Source organism: Prionailurus viverrinus, chromosome B4 (genome assembly GCF_022837055.1).
Source record: "Prionailurus viverrinus isolate Anna chromosome B4, UM_Priviv_1.0, whole genome shotgun sequence".
Classification (NCBI taxonomy): Eukaryota; Metazoa; Chordata; class Mammalia; order Carnivora; family Felidae; genus Prionailurus; species Prionailurus viverrinus.
Genome location: NC_062567.1, coordinates 43,551,825 through 43,576,025, shown reverse-complemented (window position 1 = coordinate 43,576,025; position 24,201 = coordinate 43,551,825). Strand labels below are relative to the sequence as shown.

General features: G+C 44.6%; 2 protein-coding genes across 7 annotated transcripts in view; both read right to left on the bottom strand.

Moving 5' to 3' along the window:
- APOLD1 (apolipoprotein L domain containing 1) overlaps positions 1 to 5,719 on the bottom strand; it is a 62,556-nt gene extending 56,837 nt beyond the window's left edge. For 3 of the 6 annotated variants that reach the window (XM_047866225.1, XM_047866228.1, XM_047866226.1), the window contains exon 1: positions 5,627 to 5,678. The gene's annotated coding sequence lies outside the window, so the exon portion shown is untranslated. Of the gene's footprint in view, positions 1 to 2,784; positions 3,931 to 5,626 lie in introns of those variants that run through there. The other 3 variants (XM_047866224.1, XM_047866227.1, XM_047866223.1) reach the window with 2 other exon arrangements.
- Positions 5,720 to 6,654: 935 nt separating this feature from the next.
- Positions 6,655 to 11,842, bottom strand: CDKN1B (cyclin dependent kinase inhibitor 1B). The gene is made up of 3 exons (XM_047866229.1): positions 10,839 to 11,842; positions 10,143 to 10,272; positions 6,655 to 8,032 (listed from the first exon to the last, which is right to left on the bottom strand). Exons 1-2 carry the CDS (start codon positions 11,311 to 11,313, stop codon positions 10,151 to 10,153), a joined length of 597 nt encoding a protein of 198 aa, XP_047722185.1. The 5' UTR covers positions 11,314 to 11,842; the 3' UTR covers positions 6,655 to 8,032; positions 10,143 to 10,150.
- Between the last annotated feature and the right edge of the window lie 12,359 nt (positions 11,843 to 24,201).

Here is a 24,201-nt window from a genome sequence, read left to right as displayed (position 1 = left end):
AACAGAGATCGAGAGTCAGTCGCTAAACCAACTGTGCCACCCAGGCGCCCCTAACCATTTTTTAAATGCATAGCTCAGTGGAATTAAGTATATTCACGTTGTTGTGCAACTATTACCCCAAGCCATTGTCTCTGACTTTGCTCTGAAAGCCTTTGCCATACAGAACATTTTTACTCTTATGTCATTGAATTTAACAATATTATATTTAATAGATTCTGCTTTGTTTCATACCTAGAAAGACCTTCCCCGCTCTGAGATTATATTTTTGAAAAGTCCCCTGAAGTTTCTTCTAGTGTGTCTCTAATTTCATTTTTTACACTTCAGGAAAAAAGTGTAAGTTTTTACACTTCTTTAATCCTTCAGGAATTGATCCTAGTATAAAGTATGGGATAAGGATCCCACTCCATTTTTTTTAAATGCTAGTAGGAATTACATTTCCAGCTAGACAAATTCATTTTAAAACCAAATAGGAAAAAAGTCAAGCAAAAGCAGCCAAATTCTGGGAAAATTCTGGGAAAAAAGCAGATTAAAGGGACTGGTTGGATGTAGAATATTAGTGTTACCAGAAATAAAATTACAGTAATTAAAATAATATAGTCCTGAGTGCATAAACAAATAGAACAATGGAATGGAATAGGATAATCAGAACTTAACAGAATTTAATATAAAAGCATAAATTTAATTATCCCCTTTATCATCTTGAGTATTTCTATCCAAGAATATGGGACACCCTTTCATTTGCTCAAGTCTTCCGTTAGAGATACATCCACAGAATGAGAACATTACTCCATCTGCCCCCTGCCTTCCTCTCCACTAAAGAGTGACAAGTAGTGAAAAGTTACCTGTGGAGGCTTTGTTTGGGGTCTAAATTGCTTCCCAGCATCATTCCTAACATATTGGATTCCCCAGTGTCTCTCTCTATTCACATAATGTGGAAAGCTGTTATCAAGTCAGATTTAATCAGACATATCTGTACCATAGGTCCATAGTCTGGGCCCAAACCCAATACTAAGTGTTAAAGATGAAACAGTAGGTGTTCGGTGTTGGCAGAATTCTTTTTAAAGTTTCCAGAGGCTGAGTTTGGGCCTTGCTTTCAGTTGGGAAGTTAGGACGGCAATTGGAAGTTACCAGCTACTCTCAAAGGTAGTGCTTCAAGTGATCATAGGTGTTGGTCTAGAACAGCAATGTCTAACAGAAATATAATGGGAGTCATATATACAAATTAAAATGGTCTAGTAACCACACTAAAAAAAGGGGGGGAAAGAAACAGATAAAATTAAATTTCATATTTTTATTTGATCCAATGTATCAAAAATATGATCACTTCAGCATGTAATCAATACAAAAATTATTGAGATATTTAACATTCTTTTTCATACTAATTCTTGGAAACCTGGTGTATATTTCACTGGTGTATATTTCACAGTTACATCTCAATTTGGACGAGCCACATTCAAATACTCAATAGCTACATAGGGCTTCTGGCTACCATATTGGAAGGTACAACTCTAGAAGAAATCTTCCTTGAGTGCAACTCAAGGAAAATTGCTTAATTTATTGAATATCCATAAAGTCCAAGATTGGAAATACCATATCTCAAGGGTCTAGAACAGACTTTGGAAGTAACTAGTCCTCACACTCACTTGATATTTGTCTCCTGTCTACAATGTCCTTATCAAGGGGTCATCCAGACTAGTGCCTGACTCACACTTCCAGGGATGATGAGCTCACTACTTCCTGAGGCTAGCCAGTCCATCTGGGGACTTTGTTAACTCAAACAAATTCCTTACTAAGGGCACAGGCAGGTTAGTTTATGGTGGTCCAAGTTAGGTTGTGTAAGTAAAGGATTGATTGGGTTAGGAAAGACTGGAGGAGGTAAGAACTAAAAAATAGCTGGGGTCAGGGTGCCTAGGTGGCGCAGTCGGTTAAGCGTCCGACTTCAGCCAGGTCACGATCTCGCGGTCCGGGAGTTCGAGCCCCACGTCAGGCTCTGGGCTGATGGCTCGGAGCCTGGAGCCAGTTTCCGATTCTGTGTCTCCCTCTCTCTCTGCCCCTCCCCCGTTCATGCTCTGTCTCTCTCTGTCCCAAAAATAAATAAACGTTGAAAAAAAAATTTTTTTTTAAATAAAAAAATTAAAAATGGCTGGGGAAGTGGAGTTAAGAGCTGTTAAGACTGAAGGCTGGGCTTGGACGTCAGGTTAAAATCATTAGTTACACTGCCACAAGAGTAAGAGACTCCCAAAATGTTGGCATATATGCTAGTTTCACTAATGTGAAAATAGAGTGATTTAGAGAGTAATTTGAATTACTATAAACTTTTGAAATTTTCACAGCAAAGTAAAACATAATTGAGTTACAATTAATGCAGGATATCGTTTCTATTAGACCCGTAATACAACCAACATTCTCCTAAATCTTAAAGTCCCTTATCAAAAGAATTAATTTCCAGACCCAGAAATCAAAAGGCACTTGAAAAGTCATATTTCCTTTCTTAATTTTTTTCTCAGTTTTATTTTAACGTTTTTCCTTACTCAAAAGCACTCTGGAAATCAAAGAGAGAAAACTTCCTTTAAATTTTTTCAATAAAAATGACAGCGACTTGGCTGAATTATGATGGAATCTGGCTGGGTAGCACTTGAAATAATAGACCTGATCTGTCTTTACATCTCCCCGGTTTCTTTTCTTTCCTTTCTTTCTTTTTTTTTTTTTTTTTTTTCCTCTAGGTTGTAAGGTGCTCTTTTCCGGGCCACCTTCATCCCCAGCCCCCTCCCTCCCCACGTCTACCTTTCCAAGGCAGGGGAAGGTGCATCTTCTCCTGGGCTTCCGTCAGCGCCTCCCTAGCACCTCTGGCCAGCAGCCGGCGAAACGGCGTGCCCCGGACATCCATTAACGTTTTATACTACATCTCTGCCCCCGCCAAATCTGCTCGGGTTTGTTTACCGCGGCCCCACGCTCCCCCACCCGCCTGCACACTGTCAACGGCACTTTGGGGCAAAATTTTGGAACAGACAGATGCTCCGCCCACCCTCCTCCCCAGAACCAGCTGAAGCTCCCCAGTTCGGGGCGCCGAAATAGGTTTCGTCACACGATGTGGGGTACCGTATTTTTTACAAGCAAACAAGCATCCAAAAAAAAAATTCAAACTGCACCATCGGGCCAATGGGGAAGGAGCGGGAGGTGGGCGGAGGAAGAGCGCGGCGGGCGGGCGGGGCGGGGCGGGCGCGGGGGCTGGTACCGCAGGGGATTCGTGAAAACGCGCCGGGCGCAAGGTTTGGGGCTTTTTTTTTTTTTTTTTTTTTCTTCCCTTTCCTCCCAAACCAGCTAAAGCGCTAGAAGCTGGAGCCTTTCGGATCCACCTTAAATTTTCAGTGGACTCGGCGCAGGGGTCAGTGGGCGCAGCCAATGCCAATCAAGTTTACAACCACCAGCCCGGGAGCGAAAAAAGAGAGGAAAAAAATAATCTTCAAGTTCCCTAGTCCTATACACACTCGGACGGACGCACGCACTCACATACGCGGGCACACAAAAGGAAGCGGGGGTGGGGGGGGTGGAACAGGCGCCCGAGGGAGGAGGGTGGGGGTAAATGTTTGCAAAACGCTCGTTTGGGGCTCGGTGCCCGCGGCCCGAGCGCTCGGGGAAGGCGCGCGGGAAGCGCGGCCCGACCCGAGCGCCATGATGGTCGCCGCGGTTCGGAGCCCATTTTCTGGAGGGGGAGCTGCAATTATGCAATCCCCCGGCCCCGCGTCCAGGCTGCGCGCCCTTCTCCCTGCCTTTTCTTAGCGTTCCTTTGAGGCGCGTCGACGCTTCGCGCCCAACACGCATCGATTTCTTGTTGTATTTTGTGCTTTCCGATTCCTGCCTACTGTGTGTCCCCACGCGAGACAGGCCTGGGACTTGAGTGTCCGTGTAAATACTTTCGCTTCTGCAGGGTCTGACTGAGGCTGACCCCACCCCACTCCACCCCACCCCCACGCGAGCCAAGATCCGGGAGGTTTCCTCCCCCTTACCCCGCCGTGGATGAGGCGGGGGTGGGGGGATCTAGCCTGACTGTGGGCGCTTCTTCTGTGCCGCCGCCCCCCTCCCCAGTTTCGCTTACAGGATTTTTACCTTACTGTTGGCCGGGAGGGAGGGGAGCGGGCGTAGGGTGTGGCTCAGGTAAAAGAGATGGCAAATTTAAAAAAGAAATTCGCACTCTGAAAAACAGATTGGAGATCCAGATAGGCTTTTCAAACACCTTTTTCAGTCCTAAAAAGCTTATGAAGAGCAAGTGTTACGCTCACAATGATGAAGATGAAATGGCGAAGACGGCCTTTCCCGGCCGCTGGGAAAGGTCGCCTGGCGCGGCCGGGGCGGTGGGCGCACCGGGGCCTGAAAGGCCGCGCGCCCCGCTCCCATCCTGTGGATTTCCACGGTCCCTTCTGTCCCCTAGTCATGCCCCTGGCCCCACGTTTTCTTATTTCTTCCCTGCCCCAGTCCGACGCGTTGGACAGCTGGGGATGCGATGGGGGGTGGGGGTGGGGGGGAGCTGGATTTTGCAAAACGGCTGTAAAGGAGGAAGCGACCCCGCAAGCGGCTGTGGCGCTCGGTCCCTCCTGCGCGTCGCTGCGGTCCTCCTTGGCCGCCGGCGAGCCGGGAAGCCTTTCGAAATGCGCGGGGCTGCGGATCATTGGAGCCCAGGGTGGGGGTGGGAGCGGGCTGCTGCTCCGGAGGGTCCGCAGATTCGGAAAGGTTCTCCCCTTCGCTCAGATCCCCCCACCGATCTGGAATATGGCAGGGTGCTTGGTGTAGAGGGTCTGACTGGAGAGAAGTAGGGGCTTCCGCTTCTTTCTCGACCCAGAGGAGAGATGATGAGGGAGGAAAGTTTCCGAGAAACCGCCCCGCGCCGCTGCGCGGGCAGGGGAGCAGCCGCCCTCCACGGCCTGCGGGGCGCCCCGAGCGCGGGAACTGCGCGCAGCCACCCCGGCGGCGCGGGCGCTGCAAGTGGCAGAAATGCAGCGAGACTTGATGGCCTTTTCGTCGCGGGGCGCCAGCCAGCCCGACGCCGCAACTGCCGCGGCAGGCGGGAGCGGGGCTTCGGGGCAGTTTGGGGAGACGACGGCGCAGTGGCCGGGGGAGCGGAGCAGGGTTTGGCTGGCGCCGGCTGCCGCGACCCCTCAGAGGGACGCCTGCGGCGGGCCCAGCGGTCCGGGACCAGGGAAGGGACGCTCCGAATCTCGGGGACGCACTTGGAGAGTTGACACAGACGTCTAAAGGATCCCCCCGGTGACTTGGGGGCTGCGTTCCTGTGAACGTGCCTGGCGCGGCGAGCATCCACTTCTTCCTGGCCCTACACTCCTAAAACGCAGTCTCTAAAAATTCACATTAAGGATGCCGCTTGAGGGAAGGAAAATAGGGTGCAGGCAGCAATTAAGAGGATTTTTTTCCTCTGTTACAGACACTTTTTAAGTACTCTTTTTGGTTCAGAGAAACTAATTTTATTTCATTATTTCCTGACTTTCCATTCCTTCCTCCCCATTTTGAATTGTTTTTCTTGCTTTCTCAGTGTCTTCCTGAAAAAACACCCTGTATGCGTGTTTTGAATAGAATCACAAAAACACCTTTAGCCTTTAATTAAAATAATACCTACTTGGAAGATGTAGCTCCGCCACCAAAGGACCTTCTTTTCTCCTTCCCGGCAGCCGAAGAGAGTCAACTCTGCTCTTTTTTTCTTTTTTTTTGCTTTGCTTTGCTTTCGTCTTTTTTTTTTTTTTTTTTTTTTCTTTAACAGCTTCAGGTCAAAATAAGTTTTAACTGTCTTGTGTAGAGCCCCCTTTGGGGTGCAATAATGTAAATGCTAGTATTTCAGGTAAACAATTTAACCCAAGTTCAAATGTTTGCGATTTAACCATTTGCAGAATCCTAGAAAAAAAAAATTTACACCTTAGCCACATTTTTAAGAGAATGTGTAATAACAGGAATCATTTTTAGTAAATTTGACTTTAAAATACCTTGTCTAAGTTTTTCTTATTAAAGTAAAAAATATCTTACCTCTGCCACGTCAACATGGGCCCCAAACCCTCAGATTTGGTATTTAGATTAACCAGTCTTGGGTTGTGTAGATTATAACCAGGAAATTTCAAAATTGAAGGATTTGTTATGACCAGTTTGAAGAATACCTGTTCCGTCTAAATTAGGGTGGAATTCCAATTTCTAAAAGACCTATATATATCTAAATATTTTTGACAAGAGGTGTAGATTAGGTGGTCTGAACAATCGCTTTAACTTCTCACAACACTTGCATGTGTAAATACAGAATTTAGAGAAGTCACCATGTTACTTTCATTTTCAGTCCTGCAAATGTATGAACAGTCTACACTTATGTAAAAATGTTTGAGTCGGACACATATCCTAGAAGATATAAATATTGGAACTAATGGAGATTTGACAATCTTATTTATATGAAAATGTGGCTTTTCCACTTTCCACGTCTAAAGCTTTGTTCACACATACAGAACTAAGTGGAAAATACTATCACATTCAGAACCACATAAACATCATCTGAGATGTGGGCCTAAATTATCAAGATATTTGCCACTTCGTGTTATATTTGTGTAAATACACCCATAATGCCAGGTCAAATACCTCAAAGCTTAGTAAAGCACATTACAGTTCAACTCGATAGCTATGGAAGTTTTCTTTATTGATTGCTTGATGTGTAACAATAATTGGCATCTTTTTCACACATTACAAAAAATTATACTTGGCTCAGTATGCAACCTTTTAAGCATAGCCATATTATTTAACAGAAGAAGGGGAAAAAATCTATTCTACCCAATACAGCATTTACAAATGCACAAAACATGCCACTTTGGCTTGTATATGGTCTAGATTAAAAAAAAAAAAAAAATCTCTTTTTAACATAAATAAGTTAGTATAATCTTTCAGTGTCTTTACAGAGTTATGTACACAGGTACACTTCAAATGGTTTTGTTTCATACACATACACAGGCAATGTAAAAATACTGTTTAAAGATGTAGTACCCATTTCAGTAATTCCACGTATGCTTTTCTCTATATGCACTTTCCTTTAAAAACACCATTTCCTTGGGGCAAATTAACAAATAAAATGAGAACCTTTAAATTAAAATGATTTCATTATTTTTATGTGAAGTTACTGGAAGATGTTTAAAAAATATCCAAGGTATTAGAATTATTTTGACTGTGTCTACACAGCTCAAAGTCCAAAGAAAATTAAGAAATCTTCTCAGCAAACCTGATAAAAATTAGACGGTTAAATCTGAGCATTTAGAACTCCCCCCATACACCCCAGATATTTGCCCAGAATTACCTGAAAGGATTACCTAACTGCTGAATAATTAAATGGTAAATTCCAATTTTAAGAGAAACTGAAGGGGGGGGGGGGGCGGGGGGAATAAGAGGATAGTTTTTTGTTTAAAAAAAAAAAAAAAAGCCATTTGCCACTACATAACGGAATCATCAGAGCTCCCAAATGAGAAAAAGCTTCATGTACAAAAAAATTAGCAATTATTTGCAACCAGTGTTCAAATTTGGATGATTTTTTAAAAATGAATTATCAGTTTTCACTGAAAGAGACATTACATCTTTAAAGAAAACAATTCAAACCCTTCCCCAAAACTGCTTCTCTTCATGCAAGTCAAATATTTTTCTCCTTGCTCTAAATGGAAGCAAGCTCTTCAGAAACCCCCCCCCCACGCCAATTCCTCAGCCCCACCCTGCCGTCCCTCCCCCCAAAGTTTATGTGCTACATAAAAGGTAAAAACTATATACACAGGTAGTACAATGAAGCAAATAAGGAAAAACCTAATTGCACAATGCTACATCCAATGCTTTTAGAGGCAGATCATTTAAGAGTGCCTAAAATTTTAGTGTTATTGTGTTGTTGCTTTTCAGTGCTTATACAGGATGTCCACTCCATGGAGTCAGCGATATGTATTTAAAATTTTTAATATATATCTTCCTTGCTTCACCAAGCAGTGATGTATCTGATAAACAAGGAAACGTGCTCTTAATTCTGCAAAAGAAACAAGAAGAAAGAATTAGGAGAAAAAGCACTAGAATAGCATTACCAATAAAGTACAGGAATTATTTCGTCACTGTCTTAGTTGTGAAATACCTGAGCAATGGAAAAGAAAGTGTGTACTAAAAGCTGATGACCATAGTCCTCTCCATCCAACGTTTCCTTCACTGGATTTTTTACTTTTCTCCATGTTGTTTATTTTTGTTTAGAGGAGTGGGATCTCAACAGTGGGGAGATTTGTCCCCCAGGGGACGTGTGGCAATGTTTGGAGACATTTTAGGTTGTCACACTGGGGGTGGGAGGTTGCTACTGGCATCTGTTGGGAAAGGCCAGGGCTGCTGCCAAACATTCTACTAATGTACAGGACAGCCTCCCACAACAAAGAATTATTCAGCCCAAAATGTCAATAGTGCAGAGGTTGAGAAACCCTGGTCTCGAGAATCGGGGTCAAAGACAGTGAGAAAGAAAGGAGAATTAAGAAACTGTAACACTTAAGAGTATCAAAGTTTTCTAAATTTGAAAAATAAGTGGAACTGTAACTTATAAATGCTCTCCAAAGAAAATTCTATTAACTTTTTTTTTTTTTTTTTTTCAAAATATTCTTGTTTCTCAGTCATATGCAAAATATACACAAGAATGCTTTTGAGGAGGTCCTTACCACTATTTCTAGTATTCTCTGAACTGGCAATGTTTACTAACAAATGCCTCTCTCTATGTCAGAATGGGACCAGATCAAAATCCAATAGGTGTGATTCACTGTGGCTCATCTGATGAGCTAAGCTTCAGGTCACAAACCACAAGTCCCAAGCTGCAGGTGGCTTCAGAAAATTTTTTTCATCCACTTTTCCCACTTCGTATACAGCTGTAATATAGAAGTCCTATACTGATGTTCTGTATAACCTTTGAAAAATGCCAGATGTGTGTGAAGAAGTCATATATATGACACTATGATTTAAAAACACAACAAACTTGAATCTCACCTTAATCTCTAGGTTCCTTTTTTTTTTTTTTTATAAATGAGGATTTTTAAAAGCCAGGATCAACATGTACTAAAATCTCTTTATGTGCTAAGCTATGAGTGCATTGGGGGGGGGGGGGGGGGGGGGAGAGGTCACGGTTCTTATCAGTAAGAAGTTTACAAACTATTAACATATGCACTTTGATCATATGGATAGCCAATCCACGGTAAGTTGAGGGCTGAATTATTCAAATTAGCTGTCCATATTGACCAGATTTTAGTAGATGGAAAAAATCTCCACTTCTCTTCTGTGGGGTAGACCTGCCCTTGCCGGCCCTTATGACTATTCACGGTTTCCCCTAAAATATCCAAATCATCCTGTTATAGCACAATTAGCATACACATGCTGACGTGTTCCTGGATTGCTTACTCCAGCAGAGTTAATTTAACTTCTGCTTTGTGACTTCGGAAGTTATCATCAGAAATTCTGTAGGAACCTTAGTATTTTTGAGGTTTCCAGTTTGGTTTTTTTAAATACACAGGGTTCCTTTCCTGTTCCCAAAACTTGTAAGAAAACAGGGAAAGCGGCAGTTTATGAAAACGATAAAGATAAAAGCATGTAACCATTGGGTTAACCAAATAGGAACCATTTGTACCTAACTTTTCCCTCAAATTTTAATCATTTACCTGCCATTTTCCCACGTATGGCTCGAAATCTGTTACAGACTCAACTTGAATCCCTGGGAAATGAATTCTCATGAAGTGAGACTGGGGCATACCCCAGTTCTTGTTCAGAAGAAGTTAAGAACCTACTGTTCCCCAACATGTTTTGGTGGGATTCACAGGGAATTGGCCTTCTATCCATTGGGCCTTGGTCACAAGTACTTGCCGAGGACACTTGGTCTAGTCATTCCATGTTTCAAGGAAAAATGATGTCAGGACGTGGAAGGCGTGAAGCACCACAGTGCCCCGGAATCCAGTGATGCCCCAGCCTTTCCCATTCCTATTTTTTGACCTCACAAAATATAAACAAAAACAAAAACCCACAAACTCTATAATCTGCCAGCAACCACTAAGATCAGGTTATCTTGGGGTTTGAAAGCCCAATTCGGGATGTAAGTTACTTGCGCCTAGCCATCAACCCACCGATGAGTTTACGTTTGACGTCTTCTCAGGCCAGGCTTCTTGGGCGTCTGCTCCACTGAACCCGCGTTCGGGGAACCGTCTGAGACATTTTCTTCTGTTCTGTTGGCTCTTTTGTTTTGAGGAGAGGAATCTAAGGGCAGGAGGGAATTTTAAAAAGAACACACAATCTTTATTAGAAAAACAATGGCTGACAGAAGTTGGCACAATAGGTAGGGGATGAAAAACCCACACCTCCACCCACAATCCTGGACCCGTCATTCCCAGTGGCCTTTAAGGGCACAGAATGAGGTTGTTTTCACATAACAGAAAGTGTATTCTACGCCCCAAAGCTCTGTCCATTGCGAAGACGGAGGCCGTGGATACACATCCCAACGTTGTCACAGACCCACCGCTGGCTAGCGGGGAGGAACTGCCATGTTTTCGGTTAGAGAAATTATCAGATAATACCATCTCAGGCTCCTGACTTAAAAATAATAAACAGGCAAGCAGTCAGCCGGATAGCATTTAAAACCCAAGATTAGGCCACTTCGCTCCCCACAAGCTAAATCAGAAGACGCTACAAAAGTAAATAAATAAATGAATGAATAATAAACAAACAAATAAATAAAAAGCTGAGGTTAAGACCCTCAAGCAGGCAAAGCGGTGCCCCGGACAGACCGACAGATAGACATTTTCTGCTTGGGGAAGGGTCATTACCATCTGTAGCAGGTCGCTTCCTTATCCCAGGGCACTGCTCCGCTAACCCCGTCTGGTTGTCCGATGTATCAGTCTTTTGGTCTACCAAATGTGTGTCCTCTGTGTTTGCCTGAGACCCAATTAAAGGCACCGCCTGGCGGTTCCCGCTGACATCCTGGCTCTCCTGCGCCGGCACCTTGCAGGCGCCTTTGGGTGGCCGCGGGGGTCTGTAGTAGAACTCGGGCAAGCTGCCCTTTTCCACCTCTTGCCACTCGTATTTGCCCTCCAGGGGCTTGTGATTCTGGAAATCAAAATTCCACTTGCGCTGGCTTGCCTCTTCCATGTCTCTGCAGTGCTTCTCCAAGTCCCGGGTCAACTCTTCGTGGTTGACCGGGCCGAAGAGGTTCCTGCAGGCGGAGGGCTTGGGGTACTCCGCCTGTCTGGCGTCCATCCGCTCCAGGCTCGGGCTCCCGTTAGACACTCGCACGTTTGACATCTTCCTCCCGGGTCTCTACGACCGCCTCGCGCGCGCTCTCCGAAAACAAAACTGAACAAAACAAAACGCCCCGACCCAGCCCGAACCCCTCTTATAAGCCCTGCGACTGCGCTCCGAGCCAAGAGAAACAAACACGGACAAGTAACTGCCCGAGCGTCAGGGGCGCGCTGGCTCTGGGGGAGGGGTGAGGGGAAGCCCCGGCCAGGCAGCCGAGAGCCGCCGCCGATCAAGTGTACCGGCGAGCGGGAGGGCGGGGAGGGGAGGGGAGAGGAGAGAGGAGGGGGGTGGCAAAGCCAGTCCAGGTCCCGGGCTGCTGCGAGCCCGCGGGTCCCGCCAACCGAGCGGCTCTCCAAACCTTGGCGGCGTCGGAGTCGCGGAGCGGCGAGGCTCTGGGGACAGGGGAGGGGGAGAAAAACACCCCGAAAAGACGAGCCCCCTTTTTTTAGTTGCCCAATATGGCGGTGGAAGGGAGGCTGACGAAGAAGAAAATGATTGACACCGCAAGTCTATTTAAACAGAGGAGGAGATCCATTGGTTGCGGCGCCGGGAGCCGCCCCGCCGCGGCTGGCAAGCCCGGCCTTAAGGTGGCCCGGCGCGTCCCCGCCCGCGCGCGCGCGCGCCGACTCCGACAGCGCCGCCCGGAGATTGGCTGGTCGCGTGACTGCCGGAGGTGCGCCGCTGCCAGCAAACCTGCTCCGGCTGGCCTCGGAGAAATTAAAAACGAGACAAACAAACTAGCCAAACGGCCGGGGAGCCGGGGAGGGGCGGGGGCGGCGGGACCTCGGGTTCAGGTCACCGCGCTGCGCTGGCTGGCGCGCCCACTCCGCGCCCGGGAAACCGAGGGGCTGGATCAGATGATCTCCAAGGTGGCTGGAGGCTCGTTTTACGCCTCGGTGGCGATCGTGTTTTCCCGGCACTCGCCGGGCCGCGGGTGCGGGCCACTGGGGGCGGAGGCGTACAGTGGGAGTTCTGCCCCCAGCTGGGCTGTCGCCGGTGGCCCCAACCTCTGGCACCGCGGGGCTGGGGGCGGGGGAGCCTTCGCCGAGGGCCTGGGAGCCCCCCTGCCTGGGTGCCTCGGCTGTGGGTGAGCAGTGGTTAGCTCACCCTTAACCTAGAAGTCTCGGCTCTTCTGGGGGGTGGCGGGAGGTTGGGGAAGAGGCCAAAGCGAACGTGGGCGCAGCATCTGTAATCTAGTCTGAACCCAAGCTCTCTCCCTCAATAAAAATAAGGATTTCAAGATCAAAAACTCGACTGGTCTCCCAGGTCCCTAATAAAACCTGTAGCTGTCTCAGACACAGGTTTCAAAAGCGAGGTCACACCCCTGACCCAGGTTCTTGCTTCCCGAGCACATTTAAGGCCACTGACATGGGCTGCGTGTGGGAACTCGTCTCCTCTTTGTATTTTTCACTTCTTTCCCGGGTTGTAGCAGTTTCCTCTACCTGAGTCCCGCCGCCAAATACAACAGCTCCTTCCTTCCTCCACCTTTCCCTCCCACTAGATTCACTGCTACAACCCACCCAGAGCAAAATTTAGATGCAAGTGAATGCCTTTACATAGCTACAAATCGTTGAAGGGTGAAAGTAATCTGAAAGTCCAGATTATGAAATGATTCATAAAACCACAGCAACCCTGTCCTCACTTCTGATACTATTATTTGGGCGTTTCTCTGCTCCCCGTTACAACTTGCAATTATCTATCAACATGATCCTGAGCAGGATGGTGAGAGTTAAAGATGTATGGGGAGGGCTGTCGTTTCTGAGACACCGGACTCCACCACCCGCCCATACATATAATCTTGGTTTGGGTCAAAGTGGATACATTTTACTGGAAACTAATCTCCTTCACTTCTAATAGTACACAGCAGCAATGTTTTCTTACGCATCTATGCTACAGATGAGTTTGATTTTTAACTTTTCTTAACCACGTATTGTTCCAAAGTGTGTTCCACTTTTGTGTGCCTGCCTCACCTCGGCACTCCAGAATGTAAGAGCTGGCAGGGACCTTCAGAACCCTGTGGCTCAAACCCTCTCTTTCCACCACTGAGGAAATTGAGAGCAGGAGAGGTTTCCTGTCCAGGGACACACATCCAGTAGATGGCAGAGCCAGGTCTCCTAACCCTCAGGCTGGTTCATTTTCTCTTTCTTTCCTTCCTAATGGTTCAGGTTTTGCCTGGATTCGCCTGTGCTGTAGTCTGCAGATCCTCCTCTCTTCCAAGGGATTCAAAATGGCTTCTGCTCATTCCCTGGGCTGCCTGCAGATGTTTCCTAGATGTGGCCTGTGGTCACTGATATTTATATGCAGCTGTCACTGGCCTTTGGTATCACTATGCACTAGTTCAACTAAAACGCAGATTCCAGAAGGCCAAGGGTGATGATACCCAAGAGAGCAGTGAGAGAGGCAGTGCCCAAAACTAGTTTCAAAGTCAGGACTTTCCACCTTATTGACAGAAAATATTTCACCTGCGATCCACGTGAGAGGTCTCACCTTTATTTTTGTACACCGAAGGAGCTATACATAATTTCCTGGATTAGAGAAGGGGGGAGAGGGACAGGAAAATTAGGGTAGGCCTCAAAACCATATTTTATACACTATTCCCGGAATTAGATCACTGTTGACATTTTAACATAATTGTTAGACTACCCAGGAATTCTGTATTATACATAAGCATAAATCCACATGTATAAATACACAAACTACCACATAGATGTAAAAGGAGATATTCTAGAGTATTACAACATACCACAAGAGTTTGATTTTATTCATGGAATTAATATCTTACATAAAAGTAGAAAATTAATATTTCTCTCCCCTACACACCCTGAATCTTTCTTCAATTAATATGTGGGAGCACCATTTTGTTGCTTTGTTACTTTGGAAGAGTAAATGAGTCACAGTCACGCCACCTTAAGAAAGGCTGTGCTTAAATCGACCTTGCTGCGATCTGAAAGCGTTTTGGTTACAGGCAAGGCACCGGAGATCGGTAAGGCAAATAATGAGTAGTAGCGACGAAGCGTGAAAAAAATACTATGGAGTCCCCAAGGGAAGAGGGAACGCGGAGATCCGAGCGAGCGCCATCCTCCTTGCGGAAAGTGGGCGGCTGCAAAAGAGTAAGCCAGGGTGAAAAATTTCAGAAAAACACTGCGAAGGCGGAGCTTGGGTAGAAGACAGAAAGTTCCCCTCGCACTGCTCTAAAATGGGCTCTGCTTCCCCAAGACCCAGAATCTAGTCCTGAGCCGTGTTTTTGTCGTTTTCACCCCTGACGGTTTCCTACTTAGAGCTGAGAAGCGTCGCGTAAGCCAGCCAAGATTTCTGTGTCCTTCACAAACTGACACAGAAGCAGACACCAAAATAACTTTAAACACCTGCGTAGTAGACAAGGGTCCAAACGGGGTGGTAGGGCCAGCTCGCCTCCCAGATGCAGTCCTAGGGGCGAGGATGGGGGGTGGGTACTTGCGCAGCCCCGAATGTTTCTGCGAAAGTCCGAGTTTCCTGGCCCAGTTGCCCCTCCCCCCACAAGTACGAGCTTTTAATCCTTCCTGGACGATGTTGATAATAAGGCAGCTTTCACTCAATTTCACTCTCCTCCTAAACCCACATACTTTTACAGTTTGAAGATTTCACAGTCATCTGTTTCTGACATTTTCATTCAACTTAACAAATATTTATTAGGCCCCTTCCATTAATTTGCTTATTCTTTTTTTCTTTCAACAAATAGTTACAGACTGCCTTGGATATGCCAGGCCTTATCCTAGGCTCTGGGGATAGAGAAGTAAACAAACAGATTTAGACTAGGATGAAGCTTACTTCTAAGTAGGGGGAGGGGAGACAGAAAATAAACCCCAAAATACATGACTAAAATACATACTATGTAAGGAAGTGATACATGCTATGGAGAAACCCTAAGCAGAGGAAAGGAAAACAAAGGGTTTGTGAAGTCCCTGTGCGAACAGAGTGGCAGAGAAATGCCTCATTGAGAAATTGGCCTTGGAGAAGCTCAGAAGGCTTGAGAAAGGAACCCATGGGGGTAGCTGGGGAAAGGGTATCCCAGTAAAAGGAACAGCAAATGCAAAACCCCTGATGTGAGATCTTTGTCCGATGTCTTCCAGGAACAGCAAGGAGCAAGAGGAGAGTGGTAGCAGAAACTCAGGTCATACAAGACCATGTAGGCCTGTGTGGAGTTTTTATCATGGGAAGCCACTGGGACACTAGGAAGTTCTGAGCAGGGGAATGATGTGATCTTACCGTGTTTAAGGTATTCCCCACGGCATTATTCTCAGCAGCAGTGGCGGTAAAAGGATGACTTAAGTCACAAAGCCTGCCTTTAGGGAGTATACTTCATAGGTGTGGGAGGCCACCAGATGCACAAAAAGCTACAGAGGTAGAAGGCAATACATGGAAGAACAGAAAGAGGAAGTCTTCAAGGAAGTGTTCAAGTCAGTTCTTGAAAAAATGAGAAAAATGTCAAGATTATAAGGATGTATTGGTGGGGCTGGTCGTTGGGGGATGGGATCAGACAGTTGGCAGGCCATGGATGGCATGCTGAAAAAAAATCTGTTTATTCAACAAGCAATGGGAACTGATGGAGCTTTTGGTGCAGTAAATAATGTGATCACTGTCCAGGCTTGTCTCTTGAACAAGAGCAAGCCTGGGCCCTGAGAGACAGTGTCCAGGGACAGAGCTAAATGGAAAGCTGGGTAGACAGCCCCATTATGGTGTTAATCCAAAGGAAGCTGGTTGTTGGGCAAAGTGTAATGTGAGGCAAGAGGGTAGAAGCATGGGCCATGAGACCAGGATGAGAGTATTTGGAACAGAAGGTGGGAGGCAATCTGGCATGATCACCTGAGCTACAGAGGCATAGCTCTAGATGCTTTGTATGTGGTGATTACAGCCCCCAGAGTAAGTGGAGACGTAAGTGTTAAGGGGCCCAAACTGTCTTGGACAATCAGATCTCTGTATTAGGAAGTGGCATCTGACAAGAGTAGAACATGTGTCCGATGAACCTGGAGAGGCTGACTCAGTGAGGTAATTTTGGAGCCTGATTGCAGTTGTTCAAGCAAGAGACACAGCAGCATTAAGCAGGGCTGTGGAGGAGGGAATGAAATGTACAGAACGAATGTAGGATTGCCTCGGTAGTTAGAAAGGATAAGGAGATTAGAGAAAGATGGAGAAATGGAGGACAACTTTAAGGACTCAAGGTTGGGTATTTCAGAAATACTGTCATTAATGAAGAACAGTAACACAGGGGGTCAATGTGACACAGACTGCTAGCTGTCCACCAAAACCCATTCTTTCTCCCTTAGTATCAGAATTATAACTGGGCTGACAGCTGCCCAGCCACAGTAAATTTCCCAGCCCCTGTGCAAATAGAATGTGGCCTTGTGGATTAGGTATTTCCCAACAGAATGTAAGAAAAAGGGATATGTGTCTTCCCGGCCTAGCACATAAAACCTGTCACATCAACCTCCTACTTCTGCCTCTCTCTCTTTCCTTTCCTATGGGCTATGAAGGTGAATACTACCGCAATTTTGGAAGCCACATTTTTTTTAAGTAAAGCTCTGCACCCAGTGTGAGGCTTGAACTCATGACCCCAAGATCGAGTCACATGCTCTACCACCTGAGCACCCCTGGCAGCCACATGTTGAAGAACATAGAACTACATCAGCCTGGGTCCCTGGCCTGACTTGAGAAATAAATAAATAAATAAATAAATAAATAAATAAATAAATAAATAAATAAATTTCTATTTCGTTGAAATTTTGGGTCTATTTGCTATAGCATTTTGTAGTCAATTCTAATTAATGTAGAGGGGGAAATCAGGGAATAAGGAATAGGGAAGATTCAGAATTTGATACAGTCAGTGTGTGCATTGAAACTGGATCCCCCGAGAAAAGAAAGAGAGGCTATGTTCCTTAAGAGGGCAACAGAGGGGCACCTGGGTGGCTCAGTCGGTTGAGCATCTGACTTTGGCTCAGGTCATGATCTCGTGGTTCGTGGGTTCGAGCCCCTCGTCGGGCTCTGTGCTGATGGCTCAGAGCCTGGAGCCTCCTTTGGATTCTGTGTCTCCCTCTTTCTCTCTCTCTCTGCCCCTCCCTTCTCTCTCTCTCTCAGAAATAAATAATAAACTTAAAAAAAAAGGGCAACAGAGATGGTATTAGAAAAACAAATCTGAACCATAATGTGAAGGGGTGTCATGGTTGGTGGGGCTCTGTTAAGACCTGTCCAAATTTACAAATATGCCATTAACCATATGGCCACATCAGATACTTTGTTACAAAGGTATGGGAATAAGGATGCATGTAGCTTCTCCATCCCTTGATGTCTATGTCGCACTTGAGGTGTGCAACATTGTTTCTTCACTGCCCCAGGCTCTCTTCTCAGAGAGTCTGTCCTCTTACTTAACCTCGTCTGCTGAGGGACAGCAGATTATATGACACTGTTCCCATTCTGATCCTGAAGTTGACCAGATGAGGGGAAAGCAGGTGTCCTATCTGACCTAAACTTGGCCAAATTCCAAATTCCTCTAATGAAAATTTGGAATCAGGTCACAGAAACCAGTTAGTAAATTGTCAGTCAGAGATTAATAAAGTGATGCAGATTCAGAGCTGAAAGAGTTGTTTTAAGAAAGGCATCTTCAGGGGTGCCTGGGTGGCTCAGTCGGTTAAGTGTCTGACTTCAGCTCAGGTCACAATCTCACAGTCTGTAGGTTCGAGCCCTGCATTGGGCTGTGTACTGACAGCTCAGAGCCTAGAGCCTGCTTCAGATTCTGTCTCCTTTTCTCTCTGCCCCTCCCCCACTCACACTCTGTCTCTCTCTGTCTCCCAAAAGTGAATAAGTTTTTTAAAAATTAAAAAAAAAAAAAAGGTATATTCAGGAGGCACCTGGGTGGCTCAGTCGGTTAAGCATCTGACTCTTGATTTCAGCTCATGACATGGTCTCACAGTTCATGAGATCCGGCCCCTCCTCAGGTTCTGCACTGACCCCACAGAGCCTGCTTGGGATTCTCTCTCTGCCCCTCCCCCACTGTGTGCCCCCCCCCCCCCCGCATAAATAAATTAAAAAAAAATTTCTTTATTTAAAAATATTTTTATGTTTGTTTATTTCTGAGACAGAGAGAGACAGAGCATGAGTGGGGGAGGGGCAGAGAGAGGGAGACACAGAATCCAAAGCAGGCTCCAGGCTCTGAGCTGTCAGCACAGAGCCCAACGCGGGGCTCAAACTCACAAACCGTGAGATTATGACCTGAGCCGAAGTCGGTCGCTCAACCAACTGAGTCATCCAGGTGCCCAATAAAAATTTTTTAAAAAGAGCGTTGTTATAAAAAAAAAAGATATCTTCAGCCCACATGTGATGGAGATGCAGATAATGATCTTCTGTAGAGTTCCAGAGGAAAGAAACGGGCATGCAAAGAGAGGCAGTGAAGAGACCATGGGATTTAGAAAGACAGATAACTCTTAGCAACCAAAGACTCCCCAGGTTCTGGATCCTGCAACTCATGAGGTTCCTCTCCCTGGACTTAAGTTTTGTGGGACATCCCTATGTTTATAAAACAATTTCCACTTTCTTTTCCAAGCTAGTTTGTTATGGGTTTCTGTTAGTTGAACCTGAGATGTTCCTGATGAACTCCATGGTTTGCATATTTGAAAGCAGCTTCTCTGGTGTTACCACATTTGGCCCTTATAAGACAACCGTTACGAGGCCAATGCTATCATGTTGTCTTTCAGATGAAGTCCTAAGACGGAAGGCTGAATGTTCCAAAGCCAAGGAAGAGAGTGAGGAAGGTACTAGAAGCAGCATGCCTGTTCTCACGAAGCAGAGTCCAGAGTCCATGGTGACAATACTTGAAGAAGATGCAAGGACTCCATAAATTTTATGACTGAGGCATCATTGCCTTAATTTACCTACAATGCACTACACTTCCCCCCATCTCTGGGGGAAATGAAAGTTAAATTCCTGGAAAGAAAAATAACATCTTTGAAAGAAATTGGGTTGCAAGAAGGGTATCAAACTGATATGGTGGGGTCATTCTTTAAAGAAAAAAGTGCATCAAGCATTTCTACTTAGAGAAAATCTTCATTTTCAAGTAAAATATGGTAAGCGAGGGCAGATTTACTAGTATTGCTGGTTTCAAAAGAATGGGAAATAAACAGAAAAACCTGGAGTCATAACCACATACCTGATTTACATGATTTATTTACCTGATTTATTCAGCTTCCAAGACTGGAACATAAGTGGCCAACTTCTGTGAGTAGAATATGGAATTTGGGACAATAAATAGGTTCACCACCAATTCACTGTTTTCAATTACATTCTATTCTTTAAATTGAGAAAACATGATGGGGAAAACCTCCTTCGATTATGATCTGTATTTAATTTATGCAAAATTACACCTAAAAAGGGAGGGGAGTGCTCTTTTTCTACTCCTGATCACTCTCTGAATAATTATTCACATGAATATTTGTTCATTCCTTCATTCATTAAATTTTTAATGAGCCCTTACCAGATGCCAGCCTTTCTGGGGACACAGTGGAAAACAAAGATAGCCAAAGTCCCGCTTTCATGGAATTGAGCTTACACTCAAGTGTGAAAGGCAGACAATACACAAACAAATAAGCATAGTTTGTCATGTTGTTACAAGTGCTAAAAGGAAACAAACTACTTTAGGGTACAGAGAGTAATGACGGCAGATGCAATATTAAGAGGAAAGGATTCTTTGATAAAGTGACATTTGAATAGAGACCTGAATGAAATGAGGGCATGGACTATGTAATTTTCTATGTTCCAGGCAGAGGAAATAGCAAATCCAAGGGCCCTGAGGTAGGAATGTGCCTGGAATGGCTGAAGAACAATAAGGGAACGGTAAGCCAGAAATAAAGTAGGGCCTGGGAGGTAGGAAATGAAATCAGACAGTAAGTAGGAGCCCAGATTAAAGATTTTAGATTTTATTCCAATCAAGATAAGCCATCTTTGAGCTGAGAGTTTTGATTGGACTTTGGCTAACTTTAATCACTTTGCTGAGTGGGAAGCACTACAAAGAAGCAAGAGAGAAGCAGAAAGACCAGTGAGCAGACCATTGCAGTAATCCAAAAAGGAGGTCATGTCATTTGAGACCAGAATGGTGGCAGTGTAAGGAGAAAAAGGATAGACTTGATAGATGTGTTTTTAAAGACACAGCCAATGGGATTTGCTGAAGGATTGGAAATAGAGCGTGTGCATGAGCGAGAGGAGTCCATAATGATGCCAAGGCTTTTTGGCCTAAGCAACTGAAGAAAAGTTTGGCTATTTACTGAAACGGGGTTGGCTGAAGGATGGATGAATTTTGCTTTGTGTTAAGTCTGAGATATCCATAGACATCCAAATGGAGACGCTGAGTAAGTAGATGTATACACGAGTCTGGAATTCAGGGGAGAGAGGTTTGTGCTGGAGATACAAATTTGGAAATTTTCAGCATTTAGATGATGGGACTAGAAGCCACAGGACCAGATAAGATCACCAAGGGAGTTTAGACAGAGAAGAGAAGAGGCCTGAACAGTAAGAAATCAAGATGGGAGGATCTAGGCAAAAGAGACTGGAAAGGAGACACTGATGGAGTAGAAGAGAGCCTAGGGAGAAGGGACCCAGAGAGCAAGTTAAAGAATGTGTCTCAAGGAGGAGAGAATTACTGGTTCAAATGGTTCAATTGCTGCTGACAAGAAATAGGACTGAAGACCTACCACTAGATTTAGCCATGGAGGTCACTGGTAATCTGGACAAGAGTAGTTTTGCTAGACTGGAAGATATGAAAGCCTGACTGCTATCTATCCACATGAATAAAATATGCACACATGTACCTAGTCTAAGCAGAGGGTAGCTAGGTTCTAATATCAGGCATCAGTCTGGAAGCAGGCCAGGGGTGGGGTCTGAGCATTGGCAGATGGGAAGTAAACACATTATAAGGGTGCCTCCCATTGCTTACCTGCCCTACTTATTTCTTTGTATGGTTTCACAAGGCTTCCTTCAATGTCTTTTCTTAACTTTCCTAAAAATTATCACGTCAACAAACTTCCTTAAAACTCTTTGAAAGGAATAGGTTTGGGAGCCTGTGCTAAGAGAATTAGTATGGAATTAGCTTTGCTTGGGAGTCTCATATTTCAACTAGCTAGTGTTCTGCATAGAAATTCATTGTACAACAGCATCTTCTGTTCCCATCATAATAGACTGTCTTATTTACCAAATAAACAATGTAAGGCTCTAGTATAAATTCTTGGCATATCAAAAGGGCAATGAGTTGCATTTTTATTTATTTTTGACAAAAAGCCTTTCCTTACTCTGTCATAATGGTATTCTTCTACAAACCTCAATAATCTGCTTAGGATATTCCTGTGTCTGTGGAGTAATTAGATCTCCAGTGTCAAATGCAATTTGTTACCTTTTTCCTTAACTCAGGATTAGATTTTCTGACCTAGAATGTTTCAGAGTAGTTTTCCATCTCTTCCTTTATTGAAGAAACAGAAACATCCAGAATAGTTAGGCCCTCTGTGGCCACATGAGGACAGAAGAGGGTAAGTAATAAGATAGAACTCCCCCCCCCCCCCCCCCCCCCAGCATTCATCAGGCAGGAACGTAATTGACCTGCTGCGCTATTTAAACAGCACAGGAGGGCAGCACAAGGCCAGAACTGTCAGCCCTAATCCTGCAACTATGCCAAACCACAACCATATTTGTAATCTACTTTTTTTTTAATGTTTATTTATTTATTCTGGGGGAGAGAGAGAGAGAGAGACCGAGCGCATGAGCAGGGAAGGGCATAGAGAGAGGGAAAGAGAGTATCCCAAGTAGGCTCTGTGCTGTCCGTGCAGAAAAACCCAACTCTGGGATCCATCTCATGAACCATGAGATCATGACCTGAGTCGAAATCAAGTCAGAGGCTTAACTGACTGAGCCTCCCAGGTGCCACTGTAATTTACTTCTTAAAATGCATACACAAGAGTTTCAATCCCCACCAAATTTAATTGAACTATAAATTTACATAGATCTTATTAAATGTTTTCAGATTATTTTATGTATTAATAATAGATACATTACTCACATAGTGATCTGAATTTAACTTTTATCAAAGCAGAGTGTTTTAATAGCTATGCAATCAAGGTAAGTATTATAACCCTTAACAAGTGAGGAAGTACAATAAAGATAAAAGGTGACTTATCTATGGTCACACACAATTAGGCATAAGGTCAATGTAACAACTTAAATCTGATTCTTTTCTACTAAACTTAGCTCTTTCAGAAAGTCAGCCTCTTCAACATATAAAAACACATATACTGCCTCCATGACATATTCACCTTGAATTCAGATATAAATTGACAGCCTTTTTTGTGTCTCCAGTGAGGCCAATTCTTATGCTCTAAACAAAATAAATGCAAAGTAGATAGCACCCAATAGGTATTAGTGACCAATACGCATGATTCCAGTATAGCTCAAAGAGATACCTCCCACTGCATTCTAGTAGGGGTCCTAGATACGGTAGTTATGGAACCCATCAAGTCCACAGCCCCACCAAAGGTTATGGCATGGGCTCCTGACCAAGAGCTATGGTTTATAATGGGGCCTGATACAGAGAGCTCTGCCTGAAAGAAACAAGATGGTAATTAGCTAAGTCAATCTTATACTTTCACTCAAGATTTAGAACAAGGAAGTATAGCAAGAACCATAAGGTCATGGTGAAAAGAGAACCGACAGATGCAGAGAGAACACATGTAGTGACCCTGTAGTCACTATGTGCTAGAATGACAGGCCATGGACTTCCTAGGCATAGGTGTCTAGAATTCCCAACATCCCAAATGAACTTTTGATTCCTGTTTACCTGGGACCCTTTCAAGGCCCCACAGTTTTGGCTTTGTATTTTCTAAGGACTTTGCAGTATGGCTAAGAACATGTGAACACACATGCACACATATCCCACACATTCAAGGTAACAAACGGGACTGTTCCTTACAACCAAAAGACTATATACCATCACGCACAGATATTCTTCACAATCAATATAAACCCACATTTAATCCCAACCAGGGTCACACGGAACATATGCTTATATGACCAAAGCTGTACTTCATTCACTCAGTATCTATTGATTACTTATGACATGTCAGGCATTATATGAGTGCTGGAGTTACAGAGAGAAATAAACAACAGAAACAAATAAGGCAAGGTCTCTACTTGAGGGGCTCCAAGCTCAGCAGGAAAGACATAGGAAGATTATACAAGAAACAAATTATACAAAATTTGGAAAAATTGTATACCGACTGCCTAAGTGGTAGATTCCCTTTTGCTTGTACGTCATCCTGATAGAGCTCTTCTATCCAAGTCCAGTTTATCAGTTAACACAGATTTGTGTCAGCATATTGTACACCCAAGTGAATAGATGAGAACAGAATTAAATCATCATTCTTGAGTGCTTTGCTCATTGGGATGTAGAATGGTGTAATTATATGGACACGGTTAATAATTACTAATTTCATCATGACCACTATTTAACATGAGTGCTGGCTTCTCAGGAGTTTAAATGTGGTTTGATGTTTTAGATTTAAGAGTTAGACAACCCTTGGGGCACCTGGGTGGCTCAGTCGGTTAAGTGTTCACCATCCGCTCAGGCCATGACCTCACAGTTTGTGGGTTCGAGCTCTGTGTTGGGCTCTGTGCTGACAGTGTGTGGCCTGCTTGGAGTTCTTTCTCTCCCTCTCTCTTGCCCCTAGACTTCTCGCACACACACACACACACACACACACTCTCTCTCTCTCTCTCTCTCTCTCTCTCTCTCTCTCTCTCAAAATAAATAAACTTTAAAAAAATTCAACAAATATTTAAGTGTGTGTAATTTTGTGAACCATAAGGGCAATCACTAGAGGAATTTTG